The sequence below is a fragment of the Rhinoraja longicauda genome, chromosome 16 (genome assembly GCF_053455715.1).
Source record: "Rhinoraja longicauda isolate Sanriku21f chromosome 16, sRhiLon1.1, whole genome shotgun sequence".
Lineage (NCBI taxonomy): Eukaryota > Metazoa > Chordata > Chondrichthyes > Rajiformes > Arhynchobatidae > Rhinoraja > Rhinoraja longicauda.
Genome location: NC_135968.1, coordinates 45,466,124 through 45,486,199, shown reverse-complemented (window position 1 = coordinate 45,486,199; position 20,076 = coordinate 45,466,124). Strand labels below are relative to the sequence as shown.

At 48.4% G+C, this 20,076-nt stretch overlaps 2 protein-coding genes across 2 annotated transcripts in view; both read right to left on the bottom strand.

Annotated features, from left to right (window-relative positions):
* LOC144601512 (solute carrier family 35 member G1-like) overlaps positions 1-12,590 on the bottom strand; it is a 34,359-nt gene extending 21,769 nt beyond the window's left edge. The window contains exon 1 of the mRNA XM_078413730.1: positions 12,299-12,590. Within this exon, the coding sequence (XP_078269856.1) occupies positions 12,299-12,566 (268 nt within the window). The 5' untranslated portion in view covers positions 12,567-12,590. The remainder of the gene's footprint in view (positions 1-12,298) is intronic.
* Positions 12,591-17,519: 4,929 nt separating this feature from the next.
* The window catches only part of lgi1b (leucine-rich, glioma inactivated 1b), a 35,812-nt gene continuing 33,255 nt past the window's right edge, over positions 17,520-20,076 (bottom strand). The window contains exons 7-8 of the mRNA XM_078413728.1: positions 19,727-19,891; positions 17,520-19,638 (exon numbers count right to left, since the gene is read on the bottom strand). Coding sequence (XP_078269854.1) covers positions 18,818-19,638; positions 19,727-19,891 — 986 coding nt within the window. The 3' untranslated portion in view covers positions 17,520-18,817. The remainder of the gene's footprint in view (positions 19,639-19,726; positions 19,892-20,076) is intronic.

Here is a 20,076-nt window from a genome sequence, read left to right as displayed (position 1 = left end):
CACAACAATGGCATTCTGAGCCCAAGATCCTTGACATGCTTGTTGTTAGGTTAACCAGCATCCACTGTAAATTGCCCTTAGCATAGGTAACTGGTGGGAGAACCAAGGGAAAGTGTAATTGGGCTTGCAGAAGAATAAGTTACAAATGCAATAAGTGGGTGAATGGGATTGTTCCGAGAGGCAGGCAGCATAAACTCAATTGCCTCCTTTGCCTTCAGGTAGTATGAAACAAATAGGAAAAGCAGAAACTTGCATATATTTGGTAAATTTTAACACAATAAGGTGTCACAAGGCATTTGACATTGCCAGTGGCAAGCAAAGTAAGACACTAAATAGGAGGCTCTTAATACGTGTAGAAAGACGGAGGAGGTTTACAGAAATTAAGTCAAGTCAAGTCAATTTTATTTGTATAGCACATTTAAAAACAACCCACGTTGACCAAAGTGCTGTACATCAGTTCAGGTACTAAGAACGAACATACAATGGCACACAAACATAACAGCACAGTCAGTAGCCCCAAGTCGGCCGACCTGAGGGACCTGGAGATAGAGTGGTGGGTTAGAAGATTTTTGAAATGGGGGGGGGGAAAGCCCGTTTAGGGCATTAAGAAATGGCAAGCTGAAACCTGACTCAACAGTGGCAGAACAACCAAAATTGAGCGTAGGAAAATAACTGCAGATGCTGGTACAAATCAAAGGTATTTATTCACAAAATGTTGGAGTAACTCAGCGGGTCAGGCAGCATCTCAGGAGAGAAGGAATGGGTGACGTTTCGGGTCGAGACCCTTCTTCAACCAAAATTGAGCAACCACCTGTCACAATCAGAGCTGTGGGCAACATTCACTACCAGACAACGTCTTCCATTTTGTTAAAATTGTGATCCTTGATTTCCAGTTTGACCACAATTTCCTTCCTTATCCATGTAGTTATTACATAAATAAGGAAGGACGGAAGGAAATTATGGTCAAACTGGAAAACAAGGAACTCAATTTTTAAAAATTGAAGACATTGCCTGGTTGACTGGTAGTGAATGGAGGTCAGCATAGGGAAAAGGAAGAACTGGACTTATGTTAGCTTGCTGCCATGGGCAACCAAATGTTATATTTGCATGTTATATTTCAAAACTTATACTGAAATAACGCGTACCTGCAGGCTGGTAACATACGGGCACAGATTATGGAAAATACCTGCACGGTAGCATTTTCTTTCAGGTTCAATGAACAACACCAATGAATTGGATCTTATCAAGGTGGGCCATTGTTTCAAGATCTCTAAAGCCGTAACAGTCAGCAGGCAATTGTCGGGTGTGAAGTGTGAAGAAGGGTCTCGACCAGAAACGTCACCCATTCCCTCTCTCCAGAGATGCTGCCTGTCCCGCTGAGTTACTCCAGTATTTTGTGTCTATCTTCGGTTTAAACCAGCATTTGCAGGTTCCTTCGTACACCTTTTAGGACAGTCACGGTGGCACAGCTTTACAGCGAATGCAGCGCCGGAGACCCGGGTTCGATCCCGACTACGGGTGCTGTCTGTACGGAGTTTGTACGTTCTCCCCGTGACCTGCGTGGGTTTTCTCCGAGATCTTCGGTTTCCTCCCACACTCCAAAGACGTACAGGTCTGTAGGTTAATTGGCTTAGTAAATGTAAAAATTGTCCCCAGCGGGTGTAGGATAGTGTTAATTTGCGGGGATCACTGGTCGGCGCAGACCCGGTGGGCCGAAAAAATTGCTAGCATGGATACGATATCAGTTGAAATATGTCAGGTGTGGTTCGACATGACACAACAGGCCCCTTCGAACAACAACCCAGGGTCTCAGCAGATGAGTCAGCCAGCATGGTAGGAACAGTGAAAACTAAAGCTGGAGCTCAAATCAGCAAAACGCAAGAGATGTGATCTGACCATGGCACCAGGGACACAGTTTGGGGACGTCTGCTGTGTCCGTTTAGTTTTGTTTAGAGACACAGCGTGGAAACAGGCCCTTCGGCCCACCGGGTCCGCGCCGACCAGCGATCATTAACACTATCCTACACTCACTAGGGACAATTTGTACATATACCAAGCCAATTAACCTACGAACCTGTACGTCTTTGGAATGTGGGAGGAAACCGAAGATCTCAGAGGAAACCCATGCAGGGAGAACGAACAAACTCCGAATGCAGGCAAGCGGGACGAGTGTAACTGGGACATTGTTCGCCGGTGTGGGCGAGTTGGGCCGAAGGGCCTGCTTCCACACTCTTTGACTCTATGACCCCATGACCCCATGACGAGGGGACCACAGCAGCAAGTTTATAAAGGCCTTTGCAAATAAGAACCCATGCGGCAATCAGTGAAAATTACTAGGGTTCTGTCTATCACTAGGGTTCTGTCTATCACTTGATTGTTTCCAGAGAGGGGATGTGAGACTTAGTGAAAGATGGGAGGCAGTGACAGAGGCTCAGTGTAGAACAATAGACAATAGGTGCAGGAGGAGGCCATTCGGCCCTTCGAGCCAGCACCGCCATTCAATGTGATCATGGCTGATCATTCTCAATCAGTACCCAGTTCCTGCCTTCTCCCCATACCCCCTGACTCCGCTATCCTTAAGAGCTCTATCCAGCTCTCTCTTGAAAGCATTCAGAGAATTGGCCTCCACTGTCTTCTGAGGCAGTGAATTCCACAGATTTACGACTCTCTGACTGAAAAAGTTTTTCCTCATCTCCGTTCTAAATGGCCTACCCCTTATTCTTAAACTGTGGCCCCTGGTTCTGGATTCCCCCAACATTGGGAACATGTTTCCTGCCTCGAACGTGTCCAACCCCTTAATAATCTTATATGTTTCAATAAGATCTCCTCTCATCCTTCTAAATTCCAGTGTATACAAGCCCAGTTGCTCCAGTCTTTCAACATACAACAGTCCCGCCTTTCCGGGAATTAACCTAGTAAACCTACGCTGCACGCCCTCAATAGCAAGAATATCCTTCCTCAAACAAGTGGCAAAAAGCTGCACACAACAGACAGCTCTTCAACAGGGTTTATTTTAAGTGGACCCATGATCTTTCTGAGGCAAGAAAGTAGGAGCACATATTCCACTGCGGAGGACATGGAGGCTGGTGTTGCTATTTGTGGAATTCAGTCATCTGATCACCAGCAAGCAAAGCCAGCGAGATAGCTCTCCAAGGAAACTGTAGTCATCTATGTGAACTTTACCATGCTCCTTAAATGCAAGGCAATGATCCGAGATTGATGCCAGGTCTGTGGACTGAACATTCCATTCCATTTTCTTCCCCACAGGTCACCAACAGCTCGCGCTTTGCAGACAAGCTATCAATGCCGTTAAGGATGTGTAGGAAGGAACTGCAGATGCTGGCTGACACCAAAGATAGACAAGAAAAGCTGGAGTAACTCAGCGGGTCAGACAGCATCTCTGGAAGGAAGGAATAGGTGACGTTTCGGGACGAGAAGCTTCATCAGATTCAGTCAGGGGTAAGGGAAACGAGCGATATAAACGGTGATACAGAGCGATAGAGAACAAATGAATGAAAGATATGCAAAAAAAAGTAACGATTGATCAAGGAAACAGGCCATTGTTAGCTGTGTGCTCGGTGAAAACGAGTTACAGGCAATGAGACTCAACAAGACAGAGGCTCAGTGTAGAACAAGTGGCAGACGACTTTAAAGCTGGGTCAACAACTAGGGGGTAAAGCTGGTACTTCACCTACCCAGGGGGTAAATTTGAACAAAATAATAATGTTAAAAACAGTATTTTAAAATTTCCCCTTTGTCGGTTGCTTTATTATGGTAGAAGTGTAAACTCAAATTACTGAACAAAACAGGGTCAGGGTAAACTTACTTTCGAAAAGTTGTCTGGGGTAAATGGGATGAAAAATGTTGGGAACTCCTTGCTCTGGAGGAGGCAGCATGGGAATGTGGAATGGCAATTAAAGTGTTTGGCAACTGGGAGATCAGGTCGGTTCCAGGCGGGCTGAGCGAAGGTGTTCAGCAAAAACGATCGCCCAGTCTGCGTTTGGTCTTGCCGATGTATAAGGGTCCACATCTTGAACAATGGATACAGTAGCTGAGGTTGGAGAAGGTGCGAGTGAACCTCTGCCTTACATGAAAGGACTGTTGGGGTCCCTGGACAGAGTCGAGGGAGGAGCTAGAAGGACTATTCCTTCTCTCTAGAGATGCTGTCTGACCCGCTGAGTTATTCCAGCTTTTTGTGTTTATCAATAGGGTGGTCACGGTGGCACAGCGGTAGAGTTGCTGCCTTACAGCTAATGCAGCGCCGGAGACCCGGGTTCCATCCCGACTACGGGTGCTGTCTGTACGGAGTTTGCACGTTCTCCCCGTGATCTGCGTGGGTTTTCTCCGAGATCTTCGGTTTCCCCCCACACTCCAAAGACGGGCAGGTTTGTAGATTAATTGCGTTGTTAGAAGTGTAAATTGTCCCCTACTGTGTGTAGGATGGATGGTCGGCACGGACCCGGTGGGCCGAAGGGCCTGATTCCAGCCCTGGATGATCAGCTATGATCACAACGAACGGCGGTGCTGGCTCGAATGGCCTCCTCCTGCACCTATTTTCGATGTTTCTATGTTTCTATTCCACGCTGCATCTCGAAACTAAACAATGCAGTTCACACGGCCTTTGAGGATTCGTTCATGTTTCTGTCTTTTCAGGAAGGGACAAGGTGATTGGCGGGGAATGGGAGAACCTTCTTGGGTTGTTTTTCCTTAGTACCTAATCAGATGTACAGCACTTTGGTCAACGTGGGTTGTTTTTAAATGTGCTATACAAATAAAATTGACTTGACTTGACTTGACTTGTTGAGTATGCGTCCTGGTGTGGTGCTTTAGAATCTGGTAGAATATGGCACCTGTCGGCTGGCACTTGGCCAAGTGACATTGTAACCTTCACTGTACTCCGTGTACCAAGGGAGAACAGGTTGTGAACATTCCATGCAAATCACCTGCAGCTGGGGGGTAGGGGGCATATTTGATAACAGCCAATATTTGTCTAATCATTACACAAAATGTCCCTTCATCAGTTCTCTTTTGACTGTAAACTGGAATCGTCACATGCACAGAAAGTAATACGTTTGGTGTACTGCCCATGGCAAGTCACACCATCCATTGGGAGACATAGAAAATAGGTGCAGGAGGAGGCCATTCGGCCCTTCGAGCCAGCACCGCCATTCATTGTTATCATGGCTGATCATCCACAATCAGTAACCCGTGCCTGCCTTCTCCCCATATCCCTTGATTCCGCTAGCCCCTAGAGCTCTATCTAACTCTCTCCTAAATTCATCCAGTGAATTGACTTCCACTGCCTTCTGTGGCAGAGAATTCCACAAATTCACAACTCTCTGGGTGAAAAAGTTGTTTTCTCACCTCAGTTTTAAATGGCCTCCCCTTTATTCTTAGACTGTGGCCCCTGGTTCTGGACTCCCCCAACATTAGGAACATTTTTTCCTGCATCTAGCCTGTCCAGTCCCTTTTATAATTTTATACGTCTCTATAAAATCCCCTCTCATCCTTCTAAACTCCAGTGAATACAAGCCCAGTCCTTCCAATCTTTCCTCATATGACAGTCATACGCCATCCCGGGGATTAACCTCGTGAACCGACGCTGCACTGCCTCAATAGCAAGAACGTCCTTCCTCAAATTAGGAGACCAGAACTGCGCACAATATTCCAAATGTGATCTCACCAGGGCCCTGTGCAACTGCAGAAGGACCTCTTTACTCCTATACTTAAATCCTCTCGTTATGAAGGACAAATCATGCAATACAGGAGTGTAACAGGTACTGCTAAAGAGAAAATAAGTAGAGTGCAGAATTATAGTGGTACAGTTACAGCGCTTAGAATTGAGGTTTAACGGGTAGAATAATTGTAATTGATACTGGGCTGGCAAACAAGGAGTCGCCATCTTTATTATTACACCCCAGACCATGTTTGGTCAAAAGGAAATGTATCAACGTAACAATTGGGCTCATGCTCATTAATTGTTTTCCACCATCTATTATTTATTCCTCTCGCCTAGTCATTCCCCCTTCATGTGCTCGGCCCCTTCAAATCTTAAACTTAACCCATCACTGCTACTCGACTCTAATACACTTCAAACATCAGTTCGGGCAGTTAGTAAAGCCACTGACTCAGCGCACCAGAGGCACAAGTTCAATCCTGACCTTGGGCGCTGTCAGCGTGGAGTTTGCCACATTCTCTATGACCCGTGAGCATTTCCTTCAGATGCTCGTGTTTCATCTCGCATCCCAAATACCTGCTGTAAATTGCCCCGAGTGTGTAGATGAGCGACAGACAGTGGAAGAAATTGAAGAAAGGATTAGTGGAAAGGGGTAGTTTAGTTTAGAGATACAGCGCGGAAACAGGCCCTTCGGCCCATCGGGTCCGCGCCGACCAGCGATCCCCACACATTAACACTATCCTACATCCACTAGGGACGATTTTTACATTCACCAAGCCAATTAACCTACAAAACCTGCACGTCTTTGGAATGTGGGAGGAAACCGAAGATCTTGGAGAAAACCCATGCAGGTCACGGGGAGAACGTACAAACTCCGTACAGACGCCGCCCGTAGTCAGGATCGAACTCGGGTCTCCGGCGCTGCATTCGCTGTAAGGCAGCAACTCTACCGCTGCGCCACCGTGACCGCCCAATTAGTTGATGGTCAGGGTGGATTTGTAGATGGAAGGGTGCACTTCCACACTGCCTTTTTCCTTGATTCATGGATAAACCAGCCATTCCCATCCGGTTTCCCCACAATCCTCCAAATGGCCTTTTAAGGCACCACCATCACAAGCGTATTTATCCTCAGCCCGGTTTCCTAATGTTCTATCTGCATCTGCCATTCTGCACACCTCTCCTGTTGACTCTGCCATGAAGCCAACAATCACCCCTCTGCCATGTCTTCTCTACTCTTGTTCGAAGAAGGATCCTCACCAGGAACATCGTCTGTTCATTCCCTCCACGGATGCTGACTGATCCGCTGAGTTGTTCTGAAAGAGCTAATTCACTTTGCATGATGGGCCACTTGACCATTGTCTGAAAACCTGCTTGTGTGTTTTTGCCCCTTCTATAGTATTGAAAGTGGAGAAATACTAATGGCTCATATGCATGTGACTGATAACTGCAACTGAAACTTCAACTCTTGGAAAAACCACACAACATAACAATTATTGGAATAAGTGAAGGACTGGCAAGAGGATGACGTTAAACGACAAGGGAAAGCACGGAGATCAGAGGACAGGGAACTTTCATCAAGTAACACCCCAAAGACAAGTTCACACAAGGTCATGTTAAAGCTGAGTAACCATGACTTTGCAGAACCTGTAAGGCTCTTTGTGTTGTATAAAAATGCAGACAGGATGCAGTATCTCTGAGTGGATCCACAAGGGACTGTTAGTAGGCAAGCTTACTCCCACACTTACTGTGACACTCCCACTCCCGTCTGAAGAAAAATTAAAGCTGGGCTTGGTTTACCTTTAACCCTTTGTGTTGTTGTCTAAGTAGCGAACTTTAACAGTTCTTGCAATGAGGTAGCACAGTGGCAGAGTTGCTGCCTTACAGCGCTGGGGACTTGGGTTCGATCCTGACTACGGGTGTAGTCTGTTTGCAGTTTTGTACCTTCTCCCTGTGAGCTGGGATCTTCGGTTTCCTCCCACACTCCAAAGACGTACAGGTTTGTAGGTGAATTGGCTTGGTATAATCGTAAATTGTCCCCAGAATGCGTAGGATATTGTTAGTCCACGGAGAAAGCTGGGGCGGTGCGGACTCGGTGGGCCGAAGGGTCTATTTCCACACAGCATCTCTCAACTAAACTTTGCGTTTTGCTCTGTAAACTTGTTCCCTAATATCTTCAACGTCAATCTGGATGCATCTCCTCTAAGTGCCAGTGGTATTCATTTCCTTCTGCCAAAACTAATCATTAATCCTAGATCATCCTGGCTAATAAATGTTTAATCCACAAACAGCTCACAATCAATCACAATCATACTTTACTAGCCAAGAATGTTTTGCAACATGCGAGGAATTTCATTTGCCGTACAGTCATAACAACAAAAAGCAACAGGACACACAAAATACATTTTAACATGAACATCCACCACAGTGACTCCTCCACATTCCTCACTGTGATGGAAGGTGAAAAACAGTTCAATCTCTCCCTTCTTTGTCCTCCAGCGGTCGGGGGCCTCTAACCTTCCGTTGTCGGGGCGTTCGAGCTCCTGCATCGGGGGGGAATCTCAGCTCCCCAGTGCCGGGCAATCTACCCCGGGTCGGGACTAGTTGAACCTCGTGCGGGTTTTGGAGCTCCCGACCTCGATGTCAACCTGAGACGGCGAGCTCCTCGACGGTAAAGTCCGCAGGCCACAGTTGCAGCATCTCTGGAGAAAAGGAATAGGTGATGTTTTGGGTCAAGACCCTTCTTTGGACTGAGAGCCAGAGGAGAGGAAAACAAGAGATATAGATGGTACTCTCAGTCTGAAGAAGGGTCTCGACCCAAAAAGTCACCTATTCCTTCTCTCCAGAGATGCTGCCTGACCCACTGAGTTACTCCAGCTTTTTGTGTCTATCTTCGGTTTAAACCAGCATCGGCAGTTCCTTCCAACACATTTTGCCCGCTCCACTGTGAAATCTCCTCATGGTATACTTACTCTGAAGTTCTCCTGCTCTCTCCGCCGAGTGTTCTGCAACAGCTCTCTTGCTGCTCCCCCTCCGTGATTCCTCCTGCTCTCTCCACCTCGTCGTTACTGCTTGCGTATCTTTCAGTCATTTGTTCTATATATCTCTCTCTCTCTCTACTTCACCGTCGACATCTCTCGTCTCCCTTGACTCGCAGTCTGAAGAAGGGTGTCGAGCCGAGACGTCACCCATTCCTTTTCTCCAGAGATGCTGCCTGACCGGCTGAGTTGGTGTGTATTTTTGGTTTAAACAAGCATCTGCAGCCTCTTCCCACACATTACAAACTATTTACCAGCCGACTATCCACTCTACCCTCCCTCCCTCGCAACACAAAACTCAAACACTTCTCTTGATCATTCCTGGCCACTTAGCAAAAACTGCAACTTTATATAAATGCCTTAACAAAGAAGCCTTTGTTCACATTAATGTGCATCACCTTGTCACATATATAATTCTTGTCCTTGCATTTAAAACTCTTTACTGTCTCATCCTTATTAATGTCCCTGTAATCCTCCCCACTCCCACTCTCAATCCTGAAACTCCACCGCCTCAAAGATAGAATTCCTTAATCAATGGCCTCTCCTATTCCACCACTGGCTACAATCCTTCAACCATCTCCATCTCACGCTCCAGAATTCCCACTTGTTTGTTCATCATTTCTGTTCGTCATTTGCAGTAATTCTACGTAAAGCACATTGATCACACTTATGAGAGACACAAAATGTTGGCGTAACTCAGCAGGACAGGCAACATCTCTGGAGAGAAGGAATGGGTGGGGTGACGTTTCAGGTTGAGACCCTTCTTCAGACTGAGAGTCAGGGGAGAGGGAGGCATGGAATATATGTACGGGCAAGGTGTGAAAATGACAGATCAAAGCAGACAATGCTCGGGGAAATGTTTCATTCAACGTTAGCTGAGGGGAATGTGACAAGGAGGCATACAATCAGTAAGATTAGGTCGACACAAAATGCTGGAGTAACTCGGCGGGTCAGGCAGCATCTCGGGAGGGAAGGAATGGGTGATGTTTCGGGTCGAATCAGTAAAATTAATCAGGAGAGTGAATGTAGTCGGAGAACTAGGATGGGGAGGGATGGAGGGAGAGAGAGGGAAAGCAAGCGTTACTTGATGTTTTTTACAAATCATTATTCATATCGCTGGGTTGTAAACTGCCCAAGCAAAATGTGAGATGCTGTTCCTCTAATTTGTCACACTTTCGTTAGCTTGGCCAATCATTTCACTTGCCATCCAATTGTTCTCTCAAGACTTTTTGTGTCATTAAAACTTACCATACCCATACATGGACATTGCTTGTTTTTTCTATATATAACGATAATATTTTCCATTTGTCACGATCTTTAAAGTTTGGGGAAATTCCTCAGGAAGTGAGTTTGTAGATGACACTGAGGTGAGTGGTATTGTGGATGGCAAAGATGGTTATCAAAAACGACAGTGACATTGAATGCTGGAGTAACCCAGCGGGACAGGCAGCAGCTCGGAATAGAAGGAACGGGTGACGTTTCTTCCCCAGATCCAGAGATGCTGCCTGTCCCACTGATTTACTCCAGCATGTTGTGTCTGTCTCCAGTGTAAACCAGATCTGCAGTTCCTCCCTACGCAGCAAGACATGGATCAGTTGGGCAAGTGAGCTGAGCCATGCTTAATGGAGTTTAATGCAGATACGAAGTGTTGCATTTTGTAAAGTCGAACCCAGGCAAGACCTACACAGTGAATGGCAGGGCCCTGGGGAGTGTCGTAGAGCAGAGGAACCTAGGAATGCAGATACACAGTACCTTGAAAGTTGTGTCACAGGTGGTCAAGAAGGCTTTCGGTACATTGGCCTTCATCATTAGGGCATTGACTATAGAAATCAGGGTGTTATGTTACAGTTGTACAGGCTGTTGACAAGGCCACATGTGCAGTATTGCGTTCAGTTTTGGTCACCCTGCTATGGGAATAATTGTTAAATTGGAAAGGCTGCAGAGAAGATTTACGAGGATGTTACCAGAACTTGAGGGGCTGACTGACCTATGGGAAGAGGTTGGGCAGGCTCGGACTGTATTCTTGTATTCCTTGAGCGCAGGGGGGTGTGGATTAGAGTTGCCAACTGTCCCGTATTAGTCGGGACATCCCATATTTGGGCTAAATTGGTTTGTCCCGTACGGGACCGTATTAGGCCCTGGGAGGGGGAGGGGTGCTGTAGGCCCCGACGCTGTAGATTTAGGTCCCGGCAGTTTAGGTCCCGACACTCTAGGTTTCTGACATTTTAGCTCCAGTCAGTGAGTGTAGGCCCGGAGGCACGGGCGCCGCCTGACGGAGGTTGTATAACAACCCGCCTCCCGGCCCAGGTGGCCGCCATTGGTGGAGCGGGAGCACGTGGCCGCTGGCCGGGTGGGGTCACATGGGGCACGGGACAGTGACGTCACCTTGTCCCTTATTTGGGAGTGAGAAAGTTGGCAACCCTAGTGAGAGGTGACCTTACAGAGGTACATAAGGTCTTGAGAGGAATAGATGGAATGAATGCACAGTCTTTTACTCAGAGTAGGGGAATCAAGAACCAGAGGACATAGGTCATAAGGTAAGAGGGGGAAAAGATAACAGGAAAGTGAGGGGCAACTATTTCACACAGATGGTGGCGGGTATGTGGAGAAAGCTGCCAGTAGTATACCAGTAGTACTATAACAACATCTGTATAAACCAGCATCTGCTGTTCCTTATTTCTGTCTTTAATCGGCTTTTGTGCAGGTACATGGATAGGAATGGATGAGAGTGATATGGGTCAAACATGGGCAGGTAGGACAAGGGAAGATGGGGCATGATCAAATTGGGCCGAAGGGCCTGTTTCCATACAGTACGACTCTACTTTAAGAGTCCCTACATACAATAAATTTTAAAGATTGAATTCATTATTTTGTGTCCCCCAACGCCAGTATAAATCACCCTCAAAGTAACTGCCAAGAGGAAACATATGACAGACTCCATTTGAATCCAACTCCTGACATACAAAGAACTTGTTGATGAAAGGAATACACACACACACACACTTTGGGAAGTAACTTAATCCCCCAAACCTCATGACTCAGCAATGTTTGCTGTTTGCTTAGTCATGGTAAAATCTAAAGCTTCTCTTCCACGAGCAGTCTGACTGTTTAACACAGGAGTAGTTTCACTGTTTAACACAGGAGCAGTCTCACTCTCTAACACAGAAACAGTCTGACTCTCTAACACAGGAGCAGTTTCACTCTCTAACACAGAAACAGTCTCACTCTCTAACACAGGAGCAGTCTGACTCTCTAACACAGGAGTAGTTTCACTCTCTAACACAGAAACAGTCTCACTCTCTAACACAGGAGCAGTTTCACTCTCTAACACAGAAACAGTCTGACTCTCTAACACAGAAACAGTCTCACTCTCTAACACAAGTGCAGTCTGACTCTCCAACACAAGTGCAGTCTGACTCTCTAACACAGGAGCAGTCTGACTCTCTAACACAAGTGCAGTCTGACTCTCTAACACAAGTGCAGTCTGACTTAAAGCACATTGGAGGGCGAGTTTGCCAGGTGTTTGTGAGAGCCCGACGTTGAGCACAGACAGTATAGACAGTGTAGACAGTGAGAGGGCGGGTACCTGGCAGGTCGCTCGGGGTGCCGCGGTCAGGCGAGGTCGCTCCTGTCCCGGGGGGGCAGCAGCAGATGGAGGAGGGTGGGGGGCAACAGGTGGGTGCCGGGCCGGGGGGTGGGTCGGACACTCCCCGCTGCCGCCGCCGCTGCTGCTGCTCCGTCTCCGGGGTCCCATTGCAGCCTCGACCCGCCGCAGCCTCAGCCTCAGCATCGTCAGCCCGCAGCGTCAGGGCAACTCCAGCTCCAGCTCCAGCTCCGTCAGCGTCAGCGCTCATGGTGAGTGAACCAAGTCAGACCAGACCAGACCCGACCCGACCCACTCACTCACTCACTCACACACATCTCCCTGGCCGGGCAAGGCAATGCAAGGGGCGGCGCCCTGTCACACACACACACAGTGACTGCTCATTGCTGCACCTCCACCTCACCCACCCACTCACTCACTCACTCACCACACACTCACTCACCACACACTCACTCACCACACACTCACCCACTCACTCACCACACACTCACTCACCACACACTCACTCACCACACACTCACTCACTCACCCACTCACTCACTCACTCACTCACCCACTCACTCACTCACTCACTCACTCACTCACTCACTCACTCACTCACTCACTCACTCACTCACACTCCCCACACACACTCACTCACTCACTCACTCACTCACCCACTCACTCACCCACTCACTCACCCACTCACTCACCCACTCACCCACCCACTCACTCACCCACTCACTCACTCACTCACTCACTCACTCACTCACCCACCCACTCACTCACCCACTCACCCACCCACTCACTCACCCACTCACTCACCCACTCACTCACTCACTCACTCACTCACCCACTCACTCACCCACTCACTCACCCACTCACTCACTCACCCACTCACTCACTCACTCACTCACCCACCCACTCACTCACCCACTCACTCACCCACTCACCCACCCACTCACTCACCCACTCACTCACTCACCCACCCACTCACTCACCCACTCACCCACCCACTCACTCACTCACCCACCCACTCACTCACCCACTCACTCACCCACTCACTCACTCACTCACCCACCCACTCACTCACCCACTCACTCACTCACTCACTCACTCACTCACTCACTGACTCACCCACCCACTCACTCACTCCCCCACTCACTCACTCCCCCACTCACTCACTCACTCACTCACTCACCCACCCACTCACCCACTCACTCACTCCCCACACACACTCACTCACTCACCCACTCACTCACTCACTCACTCACTCACTCCCCCACCCACTCACTCCCCCACCCACTCACTCACCCACTCACTCACCCACTCACTCACTCACTCACTCACTCACTGACTCACTCACTCACTCACTCACTCACTCACTCACTCACCCACCCACTCACTCCCCCACCCACTCACTCCTCACTCACTCACTCACTCACTCACTCACTCCCCACACACTCATCTCACTCACTCACTCACTCACTCCCCACACACTCATCTCACTCACTCACCTCACTCACTCACCTCACTCACTCACTCACTCCCCACACACTCACTCCACACTCCCCACACACACTCACTCACCCACCCACTCACTCACCCACTCACTCACTCACTCACTCACTCCCTCACTCCCTCACTCACACTCCCCACCCACTCACTCACTCACCTCACTCACTCACACTCCCCACCCACTCACTCACTCACCTCACTCACTCACACTCCCCACCCACTCACTCACTCACCTCACTCACTCCCCACACACTCACTCCCCACACACTCACTCCACTCACTCACTCACCTCACTCACACTCCCCACCCACTCACTCACCTCACTCACTCACTCACTCACTCCCCACTCACTCACTCCACTCACTCACTCACCTCACTCACTCACTCCCCACTCACTCACCTCACTCACTCACACTCCCCACCCACTCACTCACCTCACTCACTCACTCACTCACTCACTCACTCCCCACTCACTCACTCACTCACTCACACTCCCCACTCACTCACTCACTCCCCCACTCACTCACTCACTCCCCCACTCACTCACTCCCCACACACTCACTCACTCACTCACCCACCCACTCACTCACTCACTCACTCCCTCACTCACCCACTCACCCACCCACTCACCCACCCACTCACCCACTCACTCACCCACTCACCCACTCACCCACCCACTCACTCCCCACACACTCACTCCACTCACTCACTCACCTCACTCACTCACTCACTCCACTCACTCACTCACCTCACTCACTCACCTCACTCACTCACTCCACTCACTCCACTCACTCACTCACTCCCCCACTCACTCACTCACTCCCCCACTCACTCACTCCCCCCTCACTCACTCCACTCACTCACTCCCCACTCACTCACTCACTCACTCACTCCCCCCTCACTCACCCACTCACTCACTCCCCACACACTCACTCCACTCACTCCACTCACTCACTCACTCACTCCCCACACACTCACTCACTCCCCACACACTCACTCACTCCCCACACACTCACTCCACTCACTCACTTCACTCACTCACTCACTCACACTCCCCACCCACTCACTCCCCACACACTCACTCACCTCACTCACCTCACTCACTCACTCCCCACACACTCACTCCACTCACTCACTCCCCCCTCACTCACTCACTCACACTCCCCACCCACTCACTCCCCACACACTCACTCACCTCACTCACTCACTCCCCACACACTCACTCACCTCACTCACTCACTCCCCACTCACTCACCTCACTCACTCACTCACTCCCCACCCACTCACTCACCTCACTCACCCACTCACTCACTCACTCACCTCACTCACTCACTCCCCACTCACTCACTCACTCCCCCACTCACTCACTCACTCACTCCCCCCTCACTCCCCCACTCACTCACTCACTCCCCCCTCACTCACCCACTCACTCACTCCCCACACACTCACTCCACTCACTCACTCACTCACTCACTCCCCACTCACTCACTCACACTCCCCACTCACTCACTCACTCCCCCACTCACTCACTCACTCACTCCCCCCTCACTCCCCCACTCACTCACTCCCCCACTCACTCACTTCCTCACTCACTCACTCACTCACTCACTCACTCCCCACTCACTCACTCCCCACTCACTCACTCCCCACTCACTCACTCCCCACTCACTCCCTCACTCACTCCCCACTCACTCACTCCCCACCCACTCCCCCACTCACCCACTCACTCACTCACTCACTCACTCACTCCCCACTCACTCACTCCCCCACTCACTCACTCCCCACTCCCTCACTCATGTGGCCCATCTCCTCTATTTGGAGGGGCGTCTCTCTCCACCATACCCTGCCCCTGTGATGGACTGACCTGATTGACACTGTCACTATTGCAGATGTAGCTGGGTGATCTCTGAAACCTGATACAGCAAGTTTGAAGCCGAGCCCTGAAACATTGTCTGTTCCTTCATTCCTGTGCCTGACTTGCTGAGTTCTTCCAGTGTTTTGGTACTGGTGTTCCATCTTCTATACACTAAGACTCTCGTTTGTTTGTTTGTTTGTTCCTGAACTACAGCCAAAACGGTACACGATAGCGCGACAATTCTAGGCCCACCTTACTCACCGTCGTCCCTTTGGTGCTAATGGAAGAAGTTTCATTGAAATTGGTGTTATATTTTTTAAGTTATTCATATTTTAAAGATGAAAAGGGGGGTGGAGGGAGGATAAGGGGGGGGTGAGGGATAAGGGGGGGTTGAGGGGGACAGAGTGGAAGGGGGAGGGGAGATGGAGATGGAGCGGGGGGAGGGGATGGGGAGGGGGTGGGGGGGGGGTGGGGGGGGGGGGGGAGGGGAGATGGAGCGGGGGGAGGGGATGGGGAGGGGATGGGGAGGGGTGGGGGGGGGGGGGGGAGGGGAGAGGAGAGGGTGCTGCACCAATGCAGGAGAGATTTGGGCCCAACGGGTCCACTTGCTGCAGTAAGTCATTAAGGAGCAGGATTGTTGGACTGTGGGTGATGAAATCTCGTCCAAAAGACTTGTTTTTTTGGATGACAATAAAGGTAATTCTGATTCTGATTCTGATTGGGCCATTCAGCCCATCAAGTCAATTGTGGGCTGATCTATCGTTCCTCTCAACCCCATTCTCCTGTCTTCTCCCCATAACCCAACAGCTGTGCACTAATCAAGAATCTTTGTTAAACTGTGGTCGACATGTTAGATTTTTGGACTTGACATTAAAGAAAATCTGGTCTAAAAGAAAGTGGTAGCCGATGCCTCTGCCCTGCTGTACGGTGCTGTGCCACCTCCCTCTACCCTCGGCCTAATCCCATTCATGTCATGGGACTGTTGACTACAACCTGCAGGGTAAGTGGAGGTAATAATGTGGCCTAATGGAGGTTGCGTAGCATCCCGCCTCCCGGCCCGGGCGGCCGCCATTGTTGGAGCGGGAACACGTGGCCGCTGGCTGGGTGAGGTCATGTGGAGTGCGGGGCGGTAACGTCACCTTGTCCTGTATTTGGGATTGAGAAAGTTGGCACCCCTAGATATGGACCAAGCGCAGGCAGGTGGGACTAGTGTAGCTGGGACATTGTTGGCCGGTGTGGGCGAGTTGGGCCGAAGGGCCTGTTTCCACGCTGTATCACTCTATGACTCTATTAGATTCACCTTGTCACCTAAGAATCCGCATCCATTCTATTCATGGCTCTGTTTGAAACCACCTTGTGTTGTTCATTTTGCAGGTGGTTTTATTTGTGCAAAGGGAATGATTAAATGTACTGCCTTTTAAATGTGGGCAGGTACCACCTGAAGTTACACAGGCAGCACAAAACGCATAGGTGCCCCTGGTTCTATTGTGGTACAATCAAGTGCAAGAACATTGGGACGTTGATTTTACCATCAGCGCCACTAAGAGGTAATTAAACTCAATGGGGAACAGCAAATCAAGAGTCAAGAGCCAAGAGTGCTTTATTGTCACATGTCCCAGTTAGAGCAATGAAATTCTTACTTGCACCAGAATACGTAAACATGTGCAGGGAGGAACTGCAGATGCTGGTTTAAATCGAAGGTAGACACAAAGTGCTGGAGTAACTCAGCGGGTCAGGCAACATCTCGGGAGAGATGGAATGGGTGACGTTTCGGGTTGAGACCCTTCTTCGGACTGCTGACGTTTCGGGTCGACAACCTTCTTCAGACTGAAGAAGGGTCTCGACCCGAAACATCACCCATTCCTTCTCTCCAGAGATGCTGCCTGACCTGCTGAGTTACTCCAGAATATGGAAACATAGCACACTGTCAACAATATAATAAACCAGAGAGAAAAAATCGTTCAGTGAGTGTATATATTTGCGTACTCCTATATATATGGATGATATATGTATGCACACATACGTAGGCACAAAACAACAAGCAAACAACAAACAATAATAGTGCAAAAACAAAGGACTGGGGTCTCTGCAGTTCAGCAGCATCAGGGGAGGGAATGGACCGCCAACATTTTGGGTGGGGACCCTTCTGCGGACTGACAGAGCAGGGGGTAGAAGGCTGGAAAGGAGAGGGAGGGGATCTGATTAAAAATTGAGTAAAGCAAATGTCAAAAGCTGGAGATGAAAATGAGACACAGGGTGTCAGATATGACCAGGAGGAGTGGAACAGTACACAGCCAGAGAAAGATGGGTGTGGTCGGCCTGCGGCCTGCAGTTATCAAGAGGGGTAGATTTAGTTCTGAGGGCTAAGGGAATCAAGGGATATGGGGTTTTTAGATATTTTTTTTAGAGATACAGCGCGGAAACAGGCCCTTCGGCCCACCGAGTCCGCGCCGCCCAGCGATCCCCGCACATTAACACTATCCTACACACACTAGGGACATTTTTTACATTTACCCAGTCAATTAACCTACATCTTGGAGTGTGGGAGGAAACCGAAGATCTCGGAGAAAACCCCATGTGACTGCAGGCTCAGGGTACAGGTTAAACACAAAAATTCGCTCCCACAACACTCTCAGCAGATCTCCCAGCATTGTGCAGATCCGCTTTTGATTAAGTGACCCACACTGAACACCGGAAAGGCATAAATGATGCAGAATCTCATGAAATTATATTCAGCAGCCTGCCTGTTCGATGTCTACGTGCATGACTGAGCTCTTTTATGCAATAGTATTTCAGACTTATGGATGCAGTCTTCGTCTGTGGACTTAGACTTAGTCTTAATCATGTCTTCGCAGAACAATCCAGTCGGTTACCTTAGCAATTTCCAACCAATGGTGATTTTGCATTAAAGTACCAATTCCATATGTGCAGGTTAATGGCAATGTTCTGAAGAGTTAAAAATGTTACTTAAATGCAAGGTTACTGAAAAGTAACAGAAATTATTGATTTCTTTGCAGTGTTGACTACAACAGACTTTATGTTGACATAGAGCAATACAAGATCACAGAAGGATTTCATTAAGATAAGCATTTGTCTATGTGGTTCCACAAATCTCCCGTTAAACGTAAGCAGATCTGGGTCAGCCTTTTTTAGGTCCCACTTGTGTCGATCATAATGTGTTCATATATTTGCGTGGGTCCTTTGAAGCTCGATGCAAACAAAAACTCACGGTTGTCTGCCAATACAGAGGTGAATGCCCTTGGAGCCTGGATAAAGACTTCATTGAATTTCACAAATTTCTTCTTGTCTCTGTCCCATTGGAAAATCTGGGTGAATGAATAGTCATTTCCCAGAAAGGCGTATTGCCATTCATCGATATGAAGGGGCTGCAATACCATGGATCCTCTTGATGGAAATGTCTGTACTTCCACAAACATTGAGCCTTCCCATTTCATTACTTTGGAGTCACCAAGAAATCTTGTTAAGCAAATGTACAGGTTATCTTTCGTCTTGAAATGTTTGACCGCGTGTACATCTTCTGAATCGGGGATATCAATGCGCCAAGTGAATTCCTTCTTCCCTTTGTTCCACTGATAGACCACTGGCCGTTGTGAGCTGCTCAACAAGATCAAGTGTGGGTTGTTGGCTATTTCCATGTATTCCACATCTATGTCCCTGTACCAACGATGCAATAACTGATGAGAATAAAATCCATTTCCATTCCATTTGTAGAGGGTGGTAATTCCACCCTTTGAACTGTCTGCAATAATGAAGAACCATTCTCCCTCGATTTCAAAAGATTCAATGTCATTCGGTTTTCTTATTTTTAAGATATCGATGTCCTGTATTTTAATAAACTTGTTGGCAGAAGTGTCTCTTTTATATATGTAAGAGCCGCCAAAGAGCTGGGCAACAATCAGAAAGAGCTGGGTGCCAACGATCAACGGCTTGCAGAAAACTGTTGAAGTGCCTGTGCGGAAATCCAAAAGGAAAATCAGAAACGATTAACAGAGGCCAATAATGTTGTTTCCCCAATGTAAATGGAAAAGCATCCATACCAGTAATGTTGTCAAAATTCCTAAAGACCATTTCTACGTGATCCCACTCCAAGATGGTACAGTTCCCAGCCATAGGTTGTGCAATTACCACGTAAATATCCGTCATGTAATTGAAGCTTTCAACTGACATGGATTGAAATTTCAGAGTTTGGTAAGGAGCAAAATCTATGAAAAGAAAAAAAACCACCATACATTAACTGTGACTGTCATTCATGCATTACTGAAAATAGGAATTCTCACCACAACTAGGAATTAGATAACCATCTTTTTTTAAAAAACTACAAGTGAAATTAAGTTTACTTTTTGATTATGTTGCATTCACCAGAATGTACAGCAGATATCAATCTGGG